The sequence below is a fragment of the Halichoeres trimaculatus genome, unplaced genomic scaffold (genome assembly GCF_033239565.1).
Source record: "Halichoeres trimaculatus isolate MK-OKI-2021-1 unplaced genomic scaffold, fHalTri1.1 fHalTri1_scaffold_7, whole genome shotgun sequence".
Taxonomy (NCBI): Eukaryota; Metazoa; Chordata; class Actinopteri; order Labriformes; family Labridae; genus Halichoeres; species Halichoeres trimaculatus.
The window spans coordinates 13,172,814-13,193,272 of record NW_027437185.1 but is presented as its reverse complement, the minus strand read 5'-3'; the positions used below and the strand labels follow the sequence as shown (position 1 = coordinate 13,193,272).

The window sequence follows — 20,459 nt, the reverse complement described above, 5'->3', positions numbered from 1 at the left end:
TCTCTTTCGGATGGGTTCAAGGTGATGGTCCTCCGCATGAGCTGTGATGCCGAGTAACAAGGTGCTGTATTCCAGAAAGAGGCTTCTCTTTCCGACGCACCAAGCGAGTCTCGCGGTCCGTCCTCCCTGTGTCTGCCAACCCTGTTATGTAATACACTTATACCCTGAGTCTGGGAGCCAATCAAAGATGCTCTGCTTAAAACCAGTGAGAAATACACACACATCCTCTCACACGCTGCTGTCTCGCTCGCACACACCATCCGCACATTGACACTTCTGACTGCACAGCATTTAACAGAACTCTATTAGAAGGCACCTGGCCCTGGGGGGGATTACAAATGTGTGAACACTCTGGATGTGTGCACGCCTCAAATTCTAAGAGGATCTACAGATAACAGCCACCCAGACTATCTCTCACACACAAGCAACTTGACAGGCTCCCATGCTCACATGTGCACACACACACATCTGTAAGTAGCGCTGTGTTATCTCTGACGGCAAACTGAGCCCTTGCCACTGCAGTGTGCAACATTATGATGCTCTGTTTACAGTCCTTTGGGGTCCCTGCTAGGTAGGATGTTTATGCTCTTTACCACGGTGATGAAAACACCAGACCACATGGCACCGCATGTGATAGATGCATCTGTGTTCATAAAACATTACCTACAGTACAACATTTACCACTTATCTAAAAAACACACAGCACTCAGCCTTGAGTGTGTGAGAGCACATGGTATCTTAAAAACCTAGCCAGTCTTCCGTCCCTATTAATAGGCCTGCCATGAACAGCTCTGGGATAGGCTTTTAGCATATCTATTTCTGACACTCATTCAACATTCATGACACCTTCCTCAAACCCTTTATTAGATTATACCTGTCTGCATGTGGAGGAAAAGGGGATATAGGCTTTTTTAATGTCTCTTTTTAGATGTTACATGTGTCAGATTAATGCACAGCGTCTCATACAGTTTTTATAAGGGGCTATTTAGAGGCCAGGTGTGACAACGTTTTGGCTTTGGCTACAGGTAAGCTTATTGAAATGTGGCAAAAGGGAGAAATGTGAATATTGTGGGCTGTGAAATGGGAGCTGAGTTTAGCTGCATCTAAAATGGGGGAAACCTGGAGTGACGGAGGCCCTCCTTTATTAGGCCTGGCCCAGCCTGCCATTGGTTACTGTTCAGCTGAGATTACAAACGGTCCTCCGGAGTCTGTGATTAGCAGCACAAACCTCTCACTAGCACAGCTATTTGCTACAAATATCTCCTTTGCTTCAGAGGAGAGACCTCTGCTCAGCTATTAGCTGCCATATTGTGGATGTGGCTACAGTGAATCACATTAGGAAAACAACTCCTGACGCAGCAGTAGATGCTGTTATAAAAAAGATCACCAGATCTTTTTAATCTCATATCTCATTGCTTAAGACTCAATTCCATGCGCATAATCCACAATATAAAACATGGAGGAGAGAGGGGGATCGACGTAAGGGGGGGACATGTTTATATGCGGGGGATATGATTTTCCAGTCACCACAGAAAGGTAAGAGCATCACAGATCTGTATCCGCACAACTACCACCACCACCAGACAACACTAGCTACCACAAACGGTGAGAGGACACAAGACATAACGAAGGATTGGGGAGGGGGTAACAGAAATACATTATGTTGTACCAACGTCATTCATTTCAACGCGTAGCCGTGATGGAGCGCCGGGTGTCCCCGCTCTCGACCAACGCGCACTGCCTTTCTCTCCTCTCCTGTGAGAAAGCGTGGTGCGCTGTGAACCGGGCCCCAAGCGCAGATCCATTAACGAGTACCGAGGATGAACATCAACAGCACGTTCACAAGCACCAGAACCGCGATCACCGTAAACACCGCGCAAGTCTGGACATCCAAGGCCATGGCGCAGCGCTGCGGGCCGATGCTGAGCTGCGCTCTCAGTGACGGCTGGTATCCAGCTCCCCCGTCAAGACACGTAGCCTCAAAGCCACCGAGCAATCCACCATTACAGTTAGGCAAGAAATGAAAAAAGATGCCCCTACGCCTCTTCACACTACGCGATGTAATTCATAAAGGCACGGGAAGAGATGCATCATCCTCACCATCATCATCGTCATCAGTCTGCACCGCGATTTCTCCCCGCTAGTCAACACCTGCCGGTGTTTCGCCTCTTCCCCTAAACCGAGCGACTCTCAGGCCAATAGATTCTCAAAGCAAACAAGAGGGAGGCTGTGCGCAGGCTGTGCGCAGGCTGTCCGCAGCTGCCGAGCTGCCTTCCGGTGAGTGGGGACCGCAGAGAGATCGGCTGTGAGGCTGAGAGGCGGTCCTGCATTAATACTGATCAGCGCTCCGCTGCCAGACTACCGGCTTCAGCCATCACCTACAGTCGGGGGAGGGGCACAGCCAGCCCCTCGCTGACTACATCGACCACTGTGGCCAGAATCATAACCTCATTCATCTCCCACCCCGGCTAAAAATATCACCGTGCCCTGGTGATTTATCATTTATCATTAACAGCCCGTGATGAGGGAGAATAAATGTCACCAGAATGGATGCACGTTCCTCAAAGTTATCACCATCTTATAATTTTATTGGCATAATGTCAGCCTCTCCTGCCACTGTGTCCGTGGCCGGGGATCCATCAGATACGGGGTGCCCACTTGATCTGATAATCAACCACATTTACACTCTGCAGAAACAGTGCACCAAACAAACGGAACTGATGCAAGCAGCAGCAACGCCAAGGTGCTTTAAGCGTTCAAAAAATCCTGTGATCAGGAGCGAGAATCAAAACTTTGGCTGATTTACCTGTTTCACATCTGAGTTATTATTGTTATAGTGGTTTCACACCACATTATCTACAAAACACATTTCAAAATAGTCAGAATAATGCAAAATATGATCATTCACCATTTTTACTTTTTGAATTTTATTACAAATTCAGTCTAAATGAACCTCTTAAGACCCAGTGTCCACATGTGTGGACATTACATTTCTGCCTCTCAGACTCATGATCCTGTATTTTTTTTTTAAACTTTGACTGATTAGCCACATTTAGGGACCCTGTCCACATCATTTTTTTGGTGAAATCACATTACACCCATTTTGTGGAAAAAAAACCAAGGTATTTAAACACAATAAAACCACTAACAAACAACTAATAGAGAACTCATAACACAAATAATCAAACTTCCTGTACAAAGACCACTTATTAGGTCTTACTTTTCCCAAATAGCGGGGTGAATTCAAAATCGCACACCAGACAAAAGCTCGGGTCTTAAAAGGTGAATGATTTACACATCAAGGGCTTAGTTTATTAAGATGTACAAAAGAAAACTTAAATTACAAAAATGTTGAACTGCTTTGAGATTCATCAGCACTGATGGAGCTTCATTTTATCAATTACTCTTTTACAGAGGATACTCTTCAGACCATTAGTCCTGGTTACTACCCTCATCATTTCACATCCAATCTCTGTTTAATGCAAAGATTAAAAAGTAGCTATGAGCCATGCTACATGAATGTCATTGGGGGTGACTCCCAGGCCAAATTAAGCTTAATAAGATCTGCCGGACACTGTGTATAATGTACAAGACTATGTGATGATGTGCATTTGAACGTTCTGTCTTTGCATTTTGTTTTTTCTTTTAAAATGTGAATGCTGGAGCAAAGTCATGAGCACACATGAAATCCTGGAAAACCCTTTGTAGCAAATGTTATATTTAGCACTTCAGGTGGGTGGGCATACAGGCTGGATTGGTAGAGAGGGAGAGGGAGGGTGTGTGTGTGTGTGTGTTTGTGTGTTCACCATCCCTTTTACCATTACTGGCGAGGTGCCCTTGAGCTTCTCAGTTAACCTTAGAATGTACTGCTGCTGCTTCTGCTCAGTGTCACTTAGACCACACCTGCTAATGAGAAGATGTGACTGTGTGAATGTGGAGCAGGAAATGATCTGAAATACAGCACAGGGTCGGAAAACCCTGAATAAATAAAGGTGCAACAGAAAAAAAGGAAACATGCACAGCTCCAAACCTCAAAAGGAGGCGGTGTCCGCCTTGCAGTCCTTTACACTAAACAAACTATACAGTAATTTCTAGAACAGGAAATTATTTTCCGAGGCAGAGAGGTTTGCCCAGTGCTCAGTGAATCTCATTTCCAGGTCATGTGACGCCCGGGGCTCAGAGAGCCATTATGATAAACACAAACTTCACTAAAGAAACAACTCTAACACTGCAACAATTTCCTGAGCCTAAACCACATTCAAGAATCAACCAAAATTGTTACAACCAATAAATTTGTTCCTGCATTTAATTTCAAACAATACAGACGATGACGCATGAGCATTTTCTTCTTTTGATTTAATCATAAGAGTCCTGTGTACAGCAGCCTGAGGGGCTTTCTTTGGCTACTGTAACTGACTGTGCTCCAAAATCCTTCAATTCTTGAATAAAACTAAACATTCTGCACAAACCCTGAAAATCGATCAACTTAAAGAGTTACTTTTTTTTAAAGAGAGGTTTTCACAGATCCATGTCAACAGTTGGTGAATTACCAACATATGAAAGCCAGTCAACTTGGCCCTTTGTTGAGAAAAAAGCTGAACCAAAACAGAATCTGTATCTTCTGATATATCCCAAATTTTGTACATTTGAATCTCAGTTTGATAAGATTTCATGCACTTAAGTCTTTTACTTTATCATTTTGAAACACTGATGGCTGTAAAGGTTACTATTTGAGCTCAATCCACCTCAGCAGCCAACTCAGAGTATTTGGACAAAGTAAACGCGTGGTCCATGGATCCTGAGTTCTGCACTCTGCAGGCAAAAGACTGTGAGCTGAAAACTTTTTGGCACTTACTGTCAGCTATTCTGGTTTACTGATTTGACCTCTAAAATCTGAGATAGTGGGAATAATGAGGGCAAGTGGTAAGGCAAGAGGCTCTGAGGCATGAGTGATGTAAATTGCAGTCGTGAGTGAGCTGCTAGCTCCTAACTATTGTAGCCAAGTCCAGCTTGTGACAGCATTAAACCTCAGTTCTTTGCATGGACTCACATTTTACACACCTGAACCATCATGTAACTCAGGATCTCTAGCTCACAAGTTTCTTCCCTTTTTCCTTGAATCCATGAAGTCATGTTCTTCCTTTGTAAACTCCAGCTCATTAGGGCGTCCACTTGTGTGTACAGCATGTCATCATTACTTCCAGAATCACCAACAAAGTTTAGCAATGAGAAGAGAGATCCGTTTTTTTTTTCTGCTAAAAACAATTTTTTTTTGTAGTAATGGTGGACAGCTAAAACCAGGCTTAAGCTGTTGGTGATAATGTTCATTTCAACCTACATGCAGTAGTTATTCTGCAGTGGTCTGTTAAAACTTGAGAGTCTATCAATAAAATAAAAAGTGAGGGTATGTTAGCTCTGCTTGTTGAGGGTGGAGTTGGTGGATGAGCAGTAAATATGCCCTCTTGCTAAACTACGATACAAACTGAGTTTACAAAGTTTGCTTTGCACGTTTCAAACAATATAGCTACGTACCTGTTGATAAATACATCAACCTGGTGCTTTTTTGCCCGTTAAAAGCTGTCTTGAACAAAGAAAAGTACAGTTAAAAAGAAGACCTGCTCTTCATCTTTTTGCCTTGGTAAAATTTGTGTCCTCATGACAGTGCTCATGGGAAGCTAAGTCTAATATCCCCGAAAAAGACTCGCTTCAAGTGTAATATTTGATAGGCGCCGCCCTGTTGGTTGTGGCTGCCTGTTGCAGCAGCTGTCTTCTTTGTCAGTTTTTTTGTAATTTTTCGTCTCTATTCATAATCTTTGTATTTTTATGGCTCAATTGTTGGTCATGTACACCAAAATGTTTGTGTCTTCAGTGATATTTTTACTATTTTTGCTCCTGTGTTTGTCCGAAGATCTTATATGTAACCGTGGCCGCATTGTTTACATGTGAAATCAGCTGTTTGCAGCCTGTAGCATGTCAATGCTAACTGATGCAAGGCCAGATGTTTCCCCACAAGGTGAGGATGACGTGCTGGTACTGAGGTGTACCTGTCCTTCCATCCATCGTTATTGGGAACATAAGATCTATCTCCAATAAGATGGACGAGCTAGCTGTGCTAACCCAGCAACAGAGGGAATACCAGAGGGCAGAGTAGCATCATGCTACTCACAGACATGGCTAACGAAGCTAACACCAGACACCAACACCACATTGGAAGAACTTCACCTGCTGTGAGCAGACAGGATCCAGGGGAGACAGAGATGGAGCATTACTGATTAAGCTCAGTCCTGGACCCTGTGGAGGTGGAGGCTAGCTGAACTGGAGAATGATGGACAAGCTGTCATCATCTATTTTCTTGTGGACCTTTTTGCACTTTCTATACACTTTCTTACTTCTGTTTTCTTGATTGCTGCTGTGACTCCTGAATTTCCCCTCGGGGATAAATAAAGTATTTTCTATTATATTCTAAAAGTATTTGGTTGGAGTTTGTTCATATAAATTAGGTCAAATGGTACAGCTCTGTAAACTGTCCATTTAACTTATAAAAAATGTACATGTCACACTTACACATATGAGGATCAACACAAAACAGTTGCATAAAGTTATCTATTAAAACCAACTATACAAACAAATCAAGAAGCAGGCGTCAGTAATGAGATTAAATGTGACTGTTTGGAACATGTTTTAGGAGCGTGATTGTTTGGAAAGACTTTACTATTAAATGCTGTTGGAGTCAATTGAAACACAGCTGATGATCTCAAAAAAGAGCAAGCTACCACTTAAAGCTACAGGAGGTGAGCACTTGGTATTCATGACACAGATCTGAGATGACGTTTTTTTCTGTTCGGCTCAGCGTAAGGTGAAGTGAGTGACAGTGAAAAATAGCTCCAGTTCTTACCTGAAGCACACTTTTGCTTTTTGGCATGCACAGCATTGTTTTGGCTTCCGTATTCTCAGTGATACTTTAGATGAACATTGTATTTCACAGGAGTGCATTCTGGGATACAGCACTCGTCCTGGTGCTAGTGTTTCAGATTTGGAAAGGAGAAAAATATGATAATGAGTGAATTTATACAGGAGAATTGGTTTTGTCCCAAACCAACCACATGCACACACATACACACGCACACACACACTGACACACAAAAGCCCTCTTTAAACTACACTCTGCTTTCACATTCAGCTCAGAGCCTTGGGAGGGATCAAGAGACGCCAGAATAAGTTGAACAGAATAACACAAAAAGAGTGCACTGTATCAGTATTTTTAAAGACATAAATAATTTCCAGGGCACTCTCTGCACATACATGCTGATAAAAGCCATTGCGCCTGAAAGCCAAGCTTTCAGAGTGAGAAATGGAGAGGCATCACAGCTGAGACATGACAACCATCCTACAACAGGCCTCTTTTTCCTGCTCTGTGCTCGTGTGATTTCATGTGTGTGTGTGAAATGCAGTGTGAGCAGATTACGTAAGCCTGCCCTACCTCTGTGGGCTCCCTCTCCAATCTCCCTGACATTTAGACAACAAAGGTCACATCTGAAAGTCTAAATCTGCACAGACACCAATGCTAATACAGTTGTGTTCAAAATAATAGCAGTCCCACATCAATAGCAAGATAAATCTCTGTTTTTGTTAGATTTTCAACTTCTACACTGCAAGTAAGTTTCTAGAAGGTTTAAGAAAGGTATAGAGAACCAACAGACCCAACAGGCATGACGTGCATGCTGCCAATTCTGTGAAACTGAATCATTAACTGAAAGGGGTGTGTTCAAAAAAATAGCAGTGCTGAGTTCAATTAGTGAGGTAATTGATTTTGAGACAAAAACAGGTGTTAAACAGGTGGCCCTTATATAAAGATCAAGACAACTGACGCTGCTCATGCTGGCTGTGCATTTGTCCTTGAAAAACAGAGTGAAATTGGTCGTTCAAGACACCGTTCAGAGGAAGAGCGTTCTTTGATAAAGGAGTTAATAAAAGAGGAAAAAACCTACAAAGAGGTTCAGAAAATGATAGGCTGTTCAGCTAAAATGATTTCAAATGCTTTAAAGTGGCAGCCAAAACCAGAACGGCGAGGACGGAAAAGAAAAACAACTATTCGAATGGATTGGAGAATAACCAAAAAGGCAAAGGCTCAGCCGATGATCAGCTCCAGGAGGATCAAAAAAGATCTAAGGTTGCCTGTGAGTACTGTTACAATCAGATGACGCCTGTGTGAAGCCAAGCTTCCAGCAAGAAGCCCACACAAAGTCCCATTGTTAAAAAAAAGACATGTCCTGAAGCGGTTACAATTTGCCAAAGGACACATTGACTGGCCTACCAAGAAGTGGCGCAATATTTTGTGGACTGATGAGAGTAAGATTGTTCTTTTTGGGTAGAAATGTCACAGACAGTTTGTTAGATGACCTGAAAACACTGAATTCAAACCACAGTACACAGTGAAGACAGTGAAGCATGGTGGTGCAAGCATCATGGTATGGGGATGTTTCTCGTACTATGGTGTTGGTCCTATTTATCGCATACCAGGGATCATGGATCAGTTTGAGTACATCAGAATACTGGAAGAAGTCATGCTGCTGTATGCTGAAGAGGAAATGCCCTTGAAATGGATATTTCAACAAGACAATGACCCCAAACACACCAGCAAGCGAGCAAAATCATGGTTCCAGACAAACAAAATTCAAGTAATGGAGTGGCCAGCACAATCCCCGGACCTCAATTCCATACAAAACTTGTGGGCAGACATAAAAAATGCTGTTCATGAGGCAAAACCAAGAAATGCAGAGCAATTGTGGAACGCAGTACAGTTGTCCTGGGCTTCAATACCCCTTGACTGGTGCCAGAAGTTGGTAGACTCCATGGACCACAGATGTGAAGCTGTTATCAGAAACCGTGGTTATGCAACTAAATATTAGTTTGTGATTCTCAGGAAAGTTGAATCATCAAGAATTTCTTTATTTATACATTACATTTCTGAGTTTGTAAATAAAGATGTCAACACTGCTATTTTTTTGAACATTGTATTTCTTGACTTTCTGTAAAATATTATCAAATTCAATCACTTTTTCAATTGTTTTTGCTTTAAAAAAGAATGTGCAGTGTCCCCAATGCATTTGTTTGCATTGAAATAAAATTTATTTGAAGAATTTTGAGGTTTACTCACCTTTTTCACCACACTGCTATTATTATGAACATAACTGTATACTCATACATATACAAAAGAGAGGAAGAGATTGCAAAAAATGACAGAATATCTCCCCGAAGCTCAGTCTCGTGCTCAGAGGGAATTAATCTTAAGTTACTGTACGTGAATTACATGCACAACAAGCACTGACAAATTGAATAAGCAGGAAGTGATTTATTTTTAACTCTGCAGTTACTGTGAGGGATTGATGTTTGAATAATGCCAATAGTTTTTATGTTTTGTTTTTTTAAGGCTGCTTTTGATTGACTGTTCATCTTTGGATCTGCTCATTGTAACTCTGACATGTTTGTAAAGCTTAAATGTCTAAAAACAACAAGAAGTGCTTTAAGATGACAACCTAACATGACCAAAGTCTAAAAATACAAAAACACAACAGAGAAGCCACCCAATGGAAAACCAGTTAACCAGAAACTCCAAATGGTCATTAGTTCTTCAACGGACATCTGGATCTGCGTTTATAACTTTAAAAATGATTTATTTGGATAAATATGATGGATCTAAATCTACATCTGTCTCCATAATTTTACTTTTACTTTTAATTTTAACCAGGGTGTAGAATATTTTAATATATACAGTAGGATGTATAACAAAGCTCAATCCTTAATGATATTGTTAAGATTGAGACTAATTAGAACAGATGTCTTCAACTGGGGGTCCATGCAGCTTCTCAGGGGGTCCGTCACATTTTTGGTTAATTAAGCAACTTTTTGAATTTTCAAGTAATTATTTCAAAATTTTTCCATTTTAACTTATGTTATTGTCTTTGAACACTTGTAGATGAATACATGGAAGTCAAAGATGTTATCTTTCAGTCAGAAACGAACACATTCAGCAACACAGCAACACACTTCAGAGCCGTTTACAAGACAACGGTTTTAGGGTGAAACGCAAAAGTATTGTTGTGTTTCAGCCACGCGTTTACACGGAAACGGCTTCAGCCGACCTCAAACTTTTGAGCCCTGTTTACACAGCATTTTATCGGAAAATGCTACAATGCAGTGAAAACACGGTGAAAAAAATCTGCGTTTACGCCGTTTTCAAAAGTTTTTAAGGTCAGCTAAAACACCGTTTCTGTGTAAATGCAAGGCCAAAATACAACAATATTTTTGTGTTTTAACCTAAAACCATTGTTGTGTAAACGTCCCCTTGGAAAGAACCTCCAGAGTGGATTTCTTCTGAAATGCTGCCCACACCAGTAAACAGTAAGCCGGTGTTTTCAGTGGAAACGCTGACGTCATGCTCCGCTTCACGCAAGCATACAACAGGACAACAGTGCCGTCGTTACGATCGTCGTGGACTACCCTGTTGTGCTTGTGCTGCTCAATCAGTTGAATTTCTGACTGTCTTTCAACAAAATTTCTATGACTCTAATTCAGTGGAGCTCTCCCAAAAGCGGCCTCTGGACAAGACAGTTATAGCACCACCTACAGGCCTGGCATGCTTACTACAACGTTTTCAGTCCCTCAACGTTTCTGTGTAAACACAGATTTTTTTTTCCACTGCGTATTAGCGTTTCTGGAAGAAACATTGTCGTGTAAACAGGGTCTTTTCACTTCTGACCCCTCAAGACAGACCCGGAAGACCCGCCTCTATCCCTGCTCTGCCAATCACACAGCCGCATGTTTCATACTGGCTCTGTCAGGTTACCCAGAATAGCTGTGTTTGTGTACTTCCTCTTCATTAGACTGTGATCTAATGTGGCTGACAGTAACCAATGCATCAAACTGACATTCTCAATCTCATGATCTCACCCTTCACCCTCCCATGTCAGAATGACCCTGAACCTCTCCAGCAGAAGCAGCTGCTCACTCCACACTTGATTGGGACATTTCTCTCGTGAGAGAGCTACTCCAGTGTACATTGGATGTCTTGGTCCGATTAAGCCAAAAGGGAGAAGATAATGACATCAGCAAATAACAGCGGCTGCTCTAATGTCATCAAACTGGATTCCCTCCAAAGCCTGAGTGTGCCTTCAGACCCTGTCAATGAAAATCACAAAGAGATGTGAGCACAAAGCACATCCCTGACACCTTCCCTTCACAAGGTTGATGTAATGTTGCAGAGAAAAGCATGGTGCAATTATACGGTTTCTTCAGTGTAATAACTCCACATAAGCCTCAGGGGCATGTCTTCTAATGACTGTTGGAAGAATCCCGGTGCGATGCAAACAGGAAGCTGCTAATTTTGGGAGGGGTCATTAGAAACAATATTGGCATCATCCATCAATACAGTATTGACAGCTGTATGGGGAACAATGTTTGCACCCCTCACCTTTGGATATTCAAAAAATTACAGAAGGCATCAAGCATGGAAGAATCAATCGCCTCAAGCTCAGTTGTCTTCTAGGGAAATAATCCTACAGCTCATTTCTTTCTGCAGATTTTCTTTGAATTTCCACTGAAAGATTTGTCATTTGAGTCCAAGCAAAATGACTCACTTTGTGGTCAGTAGGTATTTGGCTAATGGACGGCAAAGCCTACCACGCCCATTTCCCCTCCAGTCTGCTCCAATTCTTTTGTTCCCCTCCCAACCCCACGACAACCACACTGGCTTCCTGCTTCCTCCCAAGCCTTTCAGCCACAAAGCTGCCTAAAAATAAATCGCTGGACTTTTCCTGAACACAGTTTTGTCACTATTGTTCAGACATCAGCTGTTTATTCGTTCAGCTCAATTTGGCTTTCAGGCGAGTCAGTGGGTCAGAGCTTCGAGATCTGTAAGAAATAGTTCCAGATAGATGAGATAAAAGAGGTTGGTCATGCCAAGTAGGGTGGAGAAAACAGGGTTAAAGACGGTACAAGTGATATCATAACACGTCTTGACCGAGTGGCTTCAGGAGGAATTTTCCTACTTATTCACGCCATAGCAGCCAGGCCAGAAAAAAGGATTATTGTTAAATGACAATCAATGCAATGTCTGCGTGAAGTGGAGACTGTAGACCAAACTGAATTTACCCTGCAACTGTGTTCCCCAGTCAGCCCCCAGTGAGTCTGTGTAACGCTGTGAAGTTTGAGCACAGAAAGAAGAGACACAGACTCTCTATAAACATTGACAGAATTTAGGGAATATAAAGTCTCATGTGGAATAAAAACAGGTCTTTGAACACAAGCCGGCAAAAGAAGAAGCACAAAATATGAAGCTTATCTAATACATGTCTCACCTGTTTTTCACTTGGCACAAAAGGAAATGTTTATCATTTCTATATCCCTCCGACGAGTGCGTTTTATTTGCCTAGAGAATGCTTGCTCACGGTGACATTAAAAATTGAAAATAGCAGAGATCTAAATTTCACAACCCCTCCCTCTTTTCCTATTAAAAATTCAGATAACAATAAAACCACAGTCGGCCGTTCTTTTTTTGTTCTTGAGAACAGAGGCAGGCTGGCTGTGTCCCTCTGTTTCCACTGACAATGCCAAGTCGAGCTCTGCTGCTGCTGGCTGTCACTTCATAAAGACCTACAGAGATGAGAGTGGGTTAATGTATTCATCTCACTCTAGGCATGAGAGTCAAAGTCTCACTCCCAAAATGCAAAGATATATGCTGTAAAATCAAATAACATCTTGGCTTTTACTTTAATATTCATCTGCTTCTTCTAAGCTGATTTACAACCATGTTTTATTATCTTCCTCCTTCTTCTTTAACCATTGGGCTCGATTCTGCTTTACTTCTATGGCTTGTGTAACGTGTAACACGGGACACCTCGTTGAAAGGTACAAAATGAACTTAATTGTAGGCAAACTGAAATCCCAGAAGCTCTCTTCTTCTTCCTTTCTCTTTTGTGGATGTGGTTATAAGCTTGAAATGTCTGTAAATTTACAACAGAGGGGAACAGTGCGTCTGCCACTGTAACAAGCTCCCCAAAGACTATATTGTAGCTTTACACAAACTGCAACAAAAGGAAAGCATTAAGGAACACCGCTGAAAACACAAAGTGTTTTATTTCATTTTTTATTTTTGTGTCTGTTCACCACCAGTGTCAGTGTGTACTTAAATAAAGCCCACAGATTGGTCATTTGAGAGCCAGCTGTGGGGTTTGGGATAAAATCAAATGACTGAAGCTGAGATTTGGTTGGCTGCCTAAGCCCCCACCACTCTACTGTACTGCTACTTGCTACTGCACTGGTTGTGAGTGTACTTAGCGTGCTTGCTAGTGTCAGCATTCATCAGAGCACTGTCAGCCACCTGCGGCCTAAAACACTGGGAGGTAAGAGCCGCAGCTCCATCCCATCCTTCACGAGCGATCTGGCTGCTGCGATTGCATGCAACGTTCTGTGATGTTTTTATGAGTCTTCTGGGGGAGAAGACAAATGTTTATTTTGATTTCCATTGTAACGTTCACAGTGAGGCTGATCACCTGAGAGAAACGTCTGAAGCTGGGGGGGTTGGCCGTGTGCGGCTCACAACTCTAATCGGCAAGCGTGCCGGCTATGAAACTCACTGTAATAGGGGAATGAAATCCACAGCTCCACCTGTCCTCTGAGCTAAAATCATTTCACATTCTCAGTGCTTCCACACCACGAGAGTTCAAAAGCGGAGCATCGGATTGAAATGCAAAACTCTGCAGTGAAATGATATTTGGGTGCAGAGTTGTTTTGCAATGCGTGTTTCTCTGCAGCGTAAATCTCATTGATGGGTCAATTTCTTCCATCACACTTCTCTTACTCAGTACGATCCACTGATTTAATGATGTGCTGTAAAACATTGACTTAGAAGTATTCAATCTCTCATATATGATTGTGCACAGGGGTGGCCACACACAAAGACATGAATGCATGTGACAGGCCACAAGAAGCAGGTGTTTTTTCACGCCTGGAGCGAGGAAGAGCAGGGAGACAAGGTGTGGTAGTGATAACAGTGGGGGATAGAAAACTTGATCTGAGAAGAGGAGAAAAAAGAGGTAGGAGTGATGGAGGGAGGTAAGACCAGCTCTAAGGGCAGCTACAAAGGGTGGGCAGGAGGTAGAGGGGGAGTCAGGGAGAAATAACAGGAGGGACGTGGGGGGGTTGCATAATATGTGTGTGTGATGGGGGGGGGTTTACTCTGTCCCCACATGTGGTGCAGCAGGGGGGCAGAGAGGTCAGCGGCAAACAGTAAAGTCAAATAATGTATACAGGACGTGGCAGCTGCCAGAAAAATACAACCCACCTCTCGCAGAGGCCTGCAGGATGTATTCTAACAAGCAGGACACTGTACAGGCACTTAGCTTCTGTCTCACTGTTTCAGGGCAGGGACAAAGTGACCAGACAAAGGGTAGGTATTCTGTTCAGGACAACAATGCTCGTTTAGGTGCAAACTAATTTTAATTTTAAATTGTACAAATATATAGGTTATCTAAAAAAAACTGACACTCAAAAAGTTCAAATATTCAACCTCAAAAATGACCACTAAACATTTGTCATGTAAATGTTCAATACCATTCTCAGGACACTCATCTGCAGCTATAAACAAGTCTAGAAATAGTGAATATCATAAGTCTGAGATGTTAAATCGTGACTTATAGCAGATTAGAGGCATGTTAAAAATATTGATACGGCAATATATTGTGATACTTTGACCGCCGATACAATATCGATATTTCAAATCTTAATACTGATATTTTTGTAAAAATAAAAAAAAACTATTTTAGCTGAGTTAGGAGTAAAATAAGACAGCTACTACACTGTATGTTGCTAATGGATTGTATAATAAATATCATCCCAAAGTATATATATTATGTTTAATTTCTAAACTCGATGATGTAGGTTTTTGCTGCAATGAACAAGTCAGTATGTCATTGCTGCCACTACTGCCAGACATCATTGTTTTCCTTGGTTCTTTGAATTTTGAGTAATATTTTGATTTCAATAAACATCATCTCTATTTGTTTAAGTTGATTGTGTAGAATATTGCAATATATCACAATATTGTGATACTGTGATATATTGCAATACTATCGTATCGTGACCTAAGTATCGTGACCTAAGTATCGTGATGCGTATCGTGATCGAGAGGTTCTTGCCAATATTCACCACTATAGCAGATGAGTCAAATTATGCAATCACAGCCTCTTCTTGCTCTATCTAAGATCAGAATTTTGCTGTTCTGTAGAAATGAATGTTTCCTACTTTTTTATAGACCCAGCAGGTCCTTTGGTTGGCATTAAATTACAAATGAAATGAAATGACATAACTCGTGGAGAGATACCAAGCTAAGGGGATTGTATTATAGTTATAGTTATAAAAAATAGATGATATTTTGAAAAACACAGACAATTAAAACACATGTAAGTAAAACCAAACACATCACCCTTCTCCTTAAAACTCTGAGAGTTAATTTTGAAGTTCTTTTACTTGCTCTTAAAAATGCATCACGGCTGTGCTCTTCCATTACAGATCTTATTTCATTTTATATTCCAGCACAATCACTGAGTTTCTCGAATGTTTCCTTTTAACATGTTTCTTGTGTGACTCTAAGCGCCGGTCAGAGATGCTTTCTGCCCCAAAACTGTAACTTTCTCACTCTGAGCATCAGAACAGCAAGCTCTCTGGCTGTTTTCGAGGGCAAACTTATACCTCTGTAATCTAGCTCCAATTTTGAATAATATCTTTAATAATATCTAGACTGTATTATTACCATTTTGCCATTATTTAATCACAACTTTTTAATGTCATTTTTGTTATCTTTAATCTATTTAACCAGTTTTACTTTATTATAATTTAATGTATTTTTTAACATGTTCAATTTTTACTAGTTTTATGGTATTCATCAGAACCTATCATCATGTACTGATTTTATTTCTACTTTCATTTACTTTAAAGCTCCTCTCACATTTTGATGCTATCTATTGTTTCCTCTGTCCTGTGAAACATTTTGGACTGCAAATCTAAATGTATAAAAAGTGTTATATAAATAAAAGATGAGTCTTGAGTTTGAGTTTGAGACAGTGTTTTCAAAACACTCACAACACTCATGATCTCCAAAACAACAGCCAGCAGATATCAGCAATGACACTGACGAAGCAGCGAGATGACAACGTCTAAAAAGATCTGACTAATGCCCTGTGAACACTGATCAGTGTAAATACTTCCCTGTTCGTTTCCTCTGTTTTACCCCACAGTGTCACTGTTAGTTACATTTGTTGATATTTGCTCAGCTAGCATCAGAGTTGGCCATGCATATAATTGCACTGTGTGTTACAAAGGCCAAGTCATGCCTCAGGGGGTATTCATTTTTATTTTGCCTAATATTAAACTATTATCACTTTTGTGACAACTGTTGCTACACAGTGTACGCTATAACTACAATCAAATCAGAAAGTTAGAAAACAGGATGGTAAAACAACAGGGGGGAAGAAGATAGGTACATAGAAATTTACCAGTTTTTAATCAGGAAGAAGTCATCCTTTACTAACTGTGGACAGAATGACAATTTTCTTTGCAGAATAAGAACCGATAATTTGTATGTGACCAAACCTGGCATTCAAAAAGATAAAGTCATATGGAGGAAATCAACCTGTGGAGATGTCAGGGTACTTTTAAATGCAGTTCAGGGTGCACCAATCACATTTTTCCGGCCACCGATCACCAATCTTTAAAAAGCCTGACTAGCACGCACCAATTTGGGCCAATACTGATTTTTATTTTTTATGACTACCAGCATATACCTTTAATGTTCCAATCTTATTTTATTGAAAATCATCATCACTGTGAAACAATAAAATCTTTATGTTTTAACTTTAATAACGAATGAAGTGTCCTGAGTTTTAGGTCTCGGAGCAAAAAGTAACAATGGCTGGCTGTCAGACATTCTTGGAGGTATATAAGATCAGTTTCATATGTAAGGATGGGATGATCCCTGATCCCCTAAAATTAAAGAAATTGGCACCGATTGATCGGTGCATGTCTAATGCATTTATACTTTGTTGGGGCAACATGCTGCCAGAGGATCTCTTCTTAAACATGAAGGTATGTGAAGCTGTTCAGAGAACTGAACTTGGAATACTATATACAACAAAATGAGATGTAGGATTGTTGCAGTTCTACGCAACTATTGTAGCTTTTATTAGTTTAAATGGTAAAAACACAAAATGAAAGTGAAAGCTATGGTGGGATCAATACATAAGCTACAAGCAATTACGCAATCCCTGCAAACCCCTGTAAAATCTCTGTGTGTCTACCCTAAAATGCAGCTGTATAATAGATATAACAGCAAAGGTTGTTATGTAAACAGAAGCTAATGACACAGTCTTGGCAGCGTGGGAAAACTATCAAAAATGGTAGATCTGATGCTGGATAATAAGCAGTGTCTCAGGCCTTACAAAATCCTGTGACAGAAAACCACTACACTGTGACATAACTGACAGCCCCACCGATATACCATCTCTGTCCCACTGTGTCAGCAGCATAACACAGTAAGAGACAGAGATAGCATCAGGATTAAGAAACTCACCCTGATCAGATCTGAGCTAAAAGTGCTGCAAAAAAAAGCACAACCACAAATCTGTACATGCAAGGACATGCATGCATGCTCTGACAAGATACTGGAAATGAAGTGGAGATGCTGTAAAACAGGAAACACCAGTAAGTAAGAGAGTTAAAGCACAGCCCTGCTCCTACTGTCCCCGGGAACATGCAGCTCTCTGAAGTAAAAGTGGAAATGTTGTTTTTTTTTTGCAGGGAGCACAGGAAACCCTCTCGACAGTTACATAAGAGAAAGGGCCTTGAGCCTATCTGTCCCTCTTGCAAGCATACACACACATGCACACACACCAAATAAGCATGGAGTCGCACGCTTATGCATGTAACAACAATAACAACAAAGAACAACAGACATTCACACACCTGACAGGCAGAAACCATTCTTTGGAAGACACAGCCTAAGGATGCTCTGACACAACCACCTGCTCAGATTCAGTAAGCGGCGCTGCTATTTATCAGAGACCCTGCATTCTTAAAAAACAGCTTTAGCTAGTGGCTGCAGAAAGACACAGTGGATACGTGCCTGAGCCCAGGGCTTGAAAACAATGTTGAATGAGCACTGATAAAAGATTCTGGGTTGCCTCGTGCAGACTGTACATGCATGCAGTTATTTTAAGACCTATTCTCCCGGTTTGTCTCACAGAGATTTAAAATAAACCAAATGTGGAAAAAATGTCACACTTTCACAGCGTGTTTGACAGAGATATCACTAGCCTGGGCTATTCATTTCTTACCAAATGTTGCTGCTGTCAATGCAATGACTCATACACCCTGACAGATGAATTCTGAATCCAGGAGAGCATTCAGAGTTTATGTGTGTGTTGTGAATATTATCTACCTAAGAAGATGAGTCCTAGGGGGCGCGTATAAACAGAATTTATGTGCATTTGGTTCATTTAACATATGAGAGCTGGTGCTCCAAACATAAGCAGTCGTTGAACTCAAATTCGTCCCTTTTCATCATTGCCTATCTAATAGGCCAACTGGCCGCTGTCTGCTGACTCATGCGTTAATAATAAATAGATAGCATTGCATAATATGATTATGACCACACAGACCTAGGTTAGCCCAAACTTAATCATATAAGATTTCTTTGGAAACTCTTAATCTGCACGAAGCCCTTAATAAGACAGTCCCTCTTTTCTGACAAGTTGACAGCAGAGCTTCGGGCACAGCATTAGTAACACACAGGGAACTGTCCTCTCATCTGCATAGGACTTATCAAAAAACTGGTATTGCTACTTTTTATAGAGAAGAGATGGATAAAAAAGAGAGGAGAGGAGAGGAGAGGAGAGGAGAGGAGAGGAGAGGAGAGGAGAGGAGAGGAGAGGAGAGGAGAGGAGAGGAGAGGAGAGGAGAGGAGAGGAGAGGAGAGGAGAGGAGAGGAGAGGAGAGGGCAGTGACTGGGGGAGAAATCCATTTAAATGAAAGGGAGAAGAGAGGCGTCAGCATTAGCAGCTAATCCACTGCAGTGAGAATGCTTTCTCCCTGCCTGCGGCCTCAAGGCTCCAGCAGTCATCCTAATAGGAAGCCTGTAACACACACTGCACTGTATTTCAAACAGAAGATCTGATCCTGACATGAGATCCATAGTAGAAAAAACAATGCATGACTTATCAGAAACAAAAGAAAAAAAAAAAGACTAAACGGCGATGTTTCCTCCATCCACGTGACTGCGAAACAGCTGCTTTACCGTGTTATGTCATAATGTGCATCGACAGTGTATGAATAAATATGAATATGCTACCTCCATGTTTAAAAATGCAGGCACATATCCAAGCTTTTAATTCTCCAGCTAATGAACTATAAACGAAAGCCATTCAAACAGACAAGACGTTTCCCGTGCAGTGAGTCCACGTTTCCAGCCCCAGGGGAGGGCCACGACACAAAAGTGCACATACAAAGGGAGCATCTCTCTTCCCCTCTCCGTTACTCTCCCACCCCTTTTTCTCTCTGTCACCCACACACTTTCTCTATTTAGCTCACACTTAAAAAAGCCGCCTAAAGATAGAAGCAAGAAGATGAACAGGAGCCAGCGAGTGTCATGGCAACAACGTGCAGCGGCTCACAAACACTATTTAGACCGGCAAGAAGAAGTAATAATCAAAGCCTTAAGGCAGTAGTATCACCCCCTCACACAGTTTACAAAATTTCAGAGCAAAGATGTGCCAGGACTGAAAGCTGGGGGCTTGAAATTCCACAGTTGAATAGACAGCATCTCGTGAAAATGGGCTGCATATTGTGCTACAAATGTTGTGGTTAATTCTCACTGACTCCATGCTAACTGCCTGAATTTGATTTCGCTGTACAGAGTGATAGCTCTGCCCACGTGGCTGGACGGCTCTGTGCACATCTTTTCTGAAATTATAAATATAGGATTACAGTCAAATCTAATGCACTATCATCTTTTCTTAATGAAAGAGTGTTTGTTAAACTCTGTAAATGATACTAAGCAAAGATTTAATGTGTTGTGATTGAGTAAATACTGTTCATCTTTGTGCATTGCAGCTCTATAAGTATAGATGTTGGACACGGCCCCAGAAATATTCACTTCCCTGTCAGGATGTTTCAGAGAAACTCTGCATCTCCTTACATGAGAAACCCCCCGAGGCCTCTTTCACATCAAAGCTCCAATTCTGAAACGCCGGGTCTCTCTTCCTGAGAAGTATAACTCCAACGTATTCTGAAGCAAATTTTATACAACTGACAAAGACACGACACACTTCTCACAAATTACAGCACACCAGGTGTATGAAAGGAATTTCATGTCATTCCTCTTCCTGCTGTATAAGTCTGTCAGCCTGTAT

At 41.4% G+C, this 20,459-nt stretch overlaps 1 protein-coding gene across 4 annotated transcripts in view; it reads right to left on the bottom strand.

Moving 5' to 3' along the window:
• The window catches only part of arhgef9a (Cdc42 guanine nucleotide exchange factor (GEF) 9a), a 54,193-nt gene that overhangs the window by 25,132 nt on the left and 8,602 nt on the right, over window positions 1-20,459 (bottom strand). The window contains exon 1 of one of the 4 annotated variants that reach the window (XM_074673561.1): window positions 1,670-1,809. The exons of the other annotated variants lie outside the window; for them this stretch is intronic. Within the exon in view, the coding sequence (XP_074529662.1) occupies window positions 1,670-1,678 (9 nt within the window). The 5' untranslated portion in view covers window positions 1,679-1,809. Of the gene's footprint in view, window positions 1-1,669; window positions 1,810-20,459 lie in introns of those variants that run through there. 4 annotated transcript variants of the gene reach the window in all.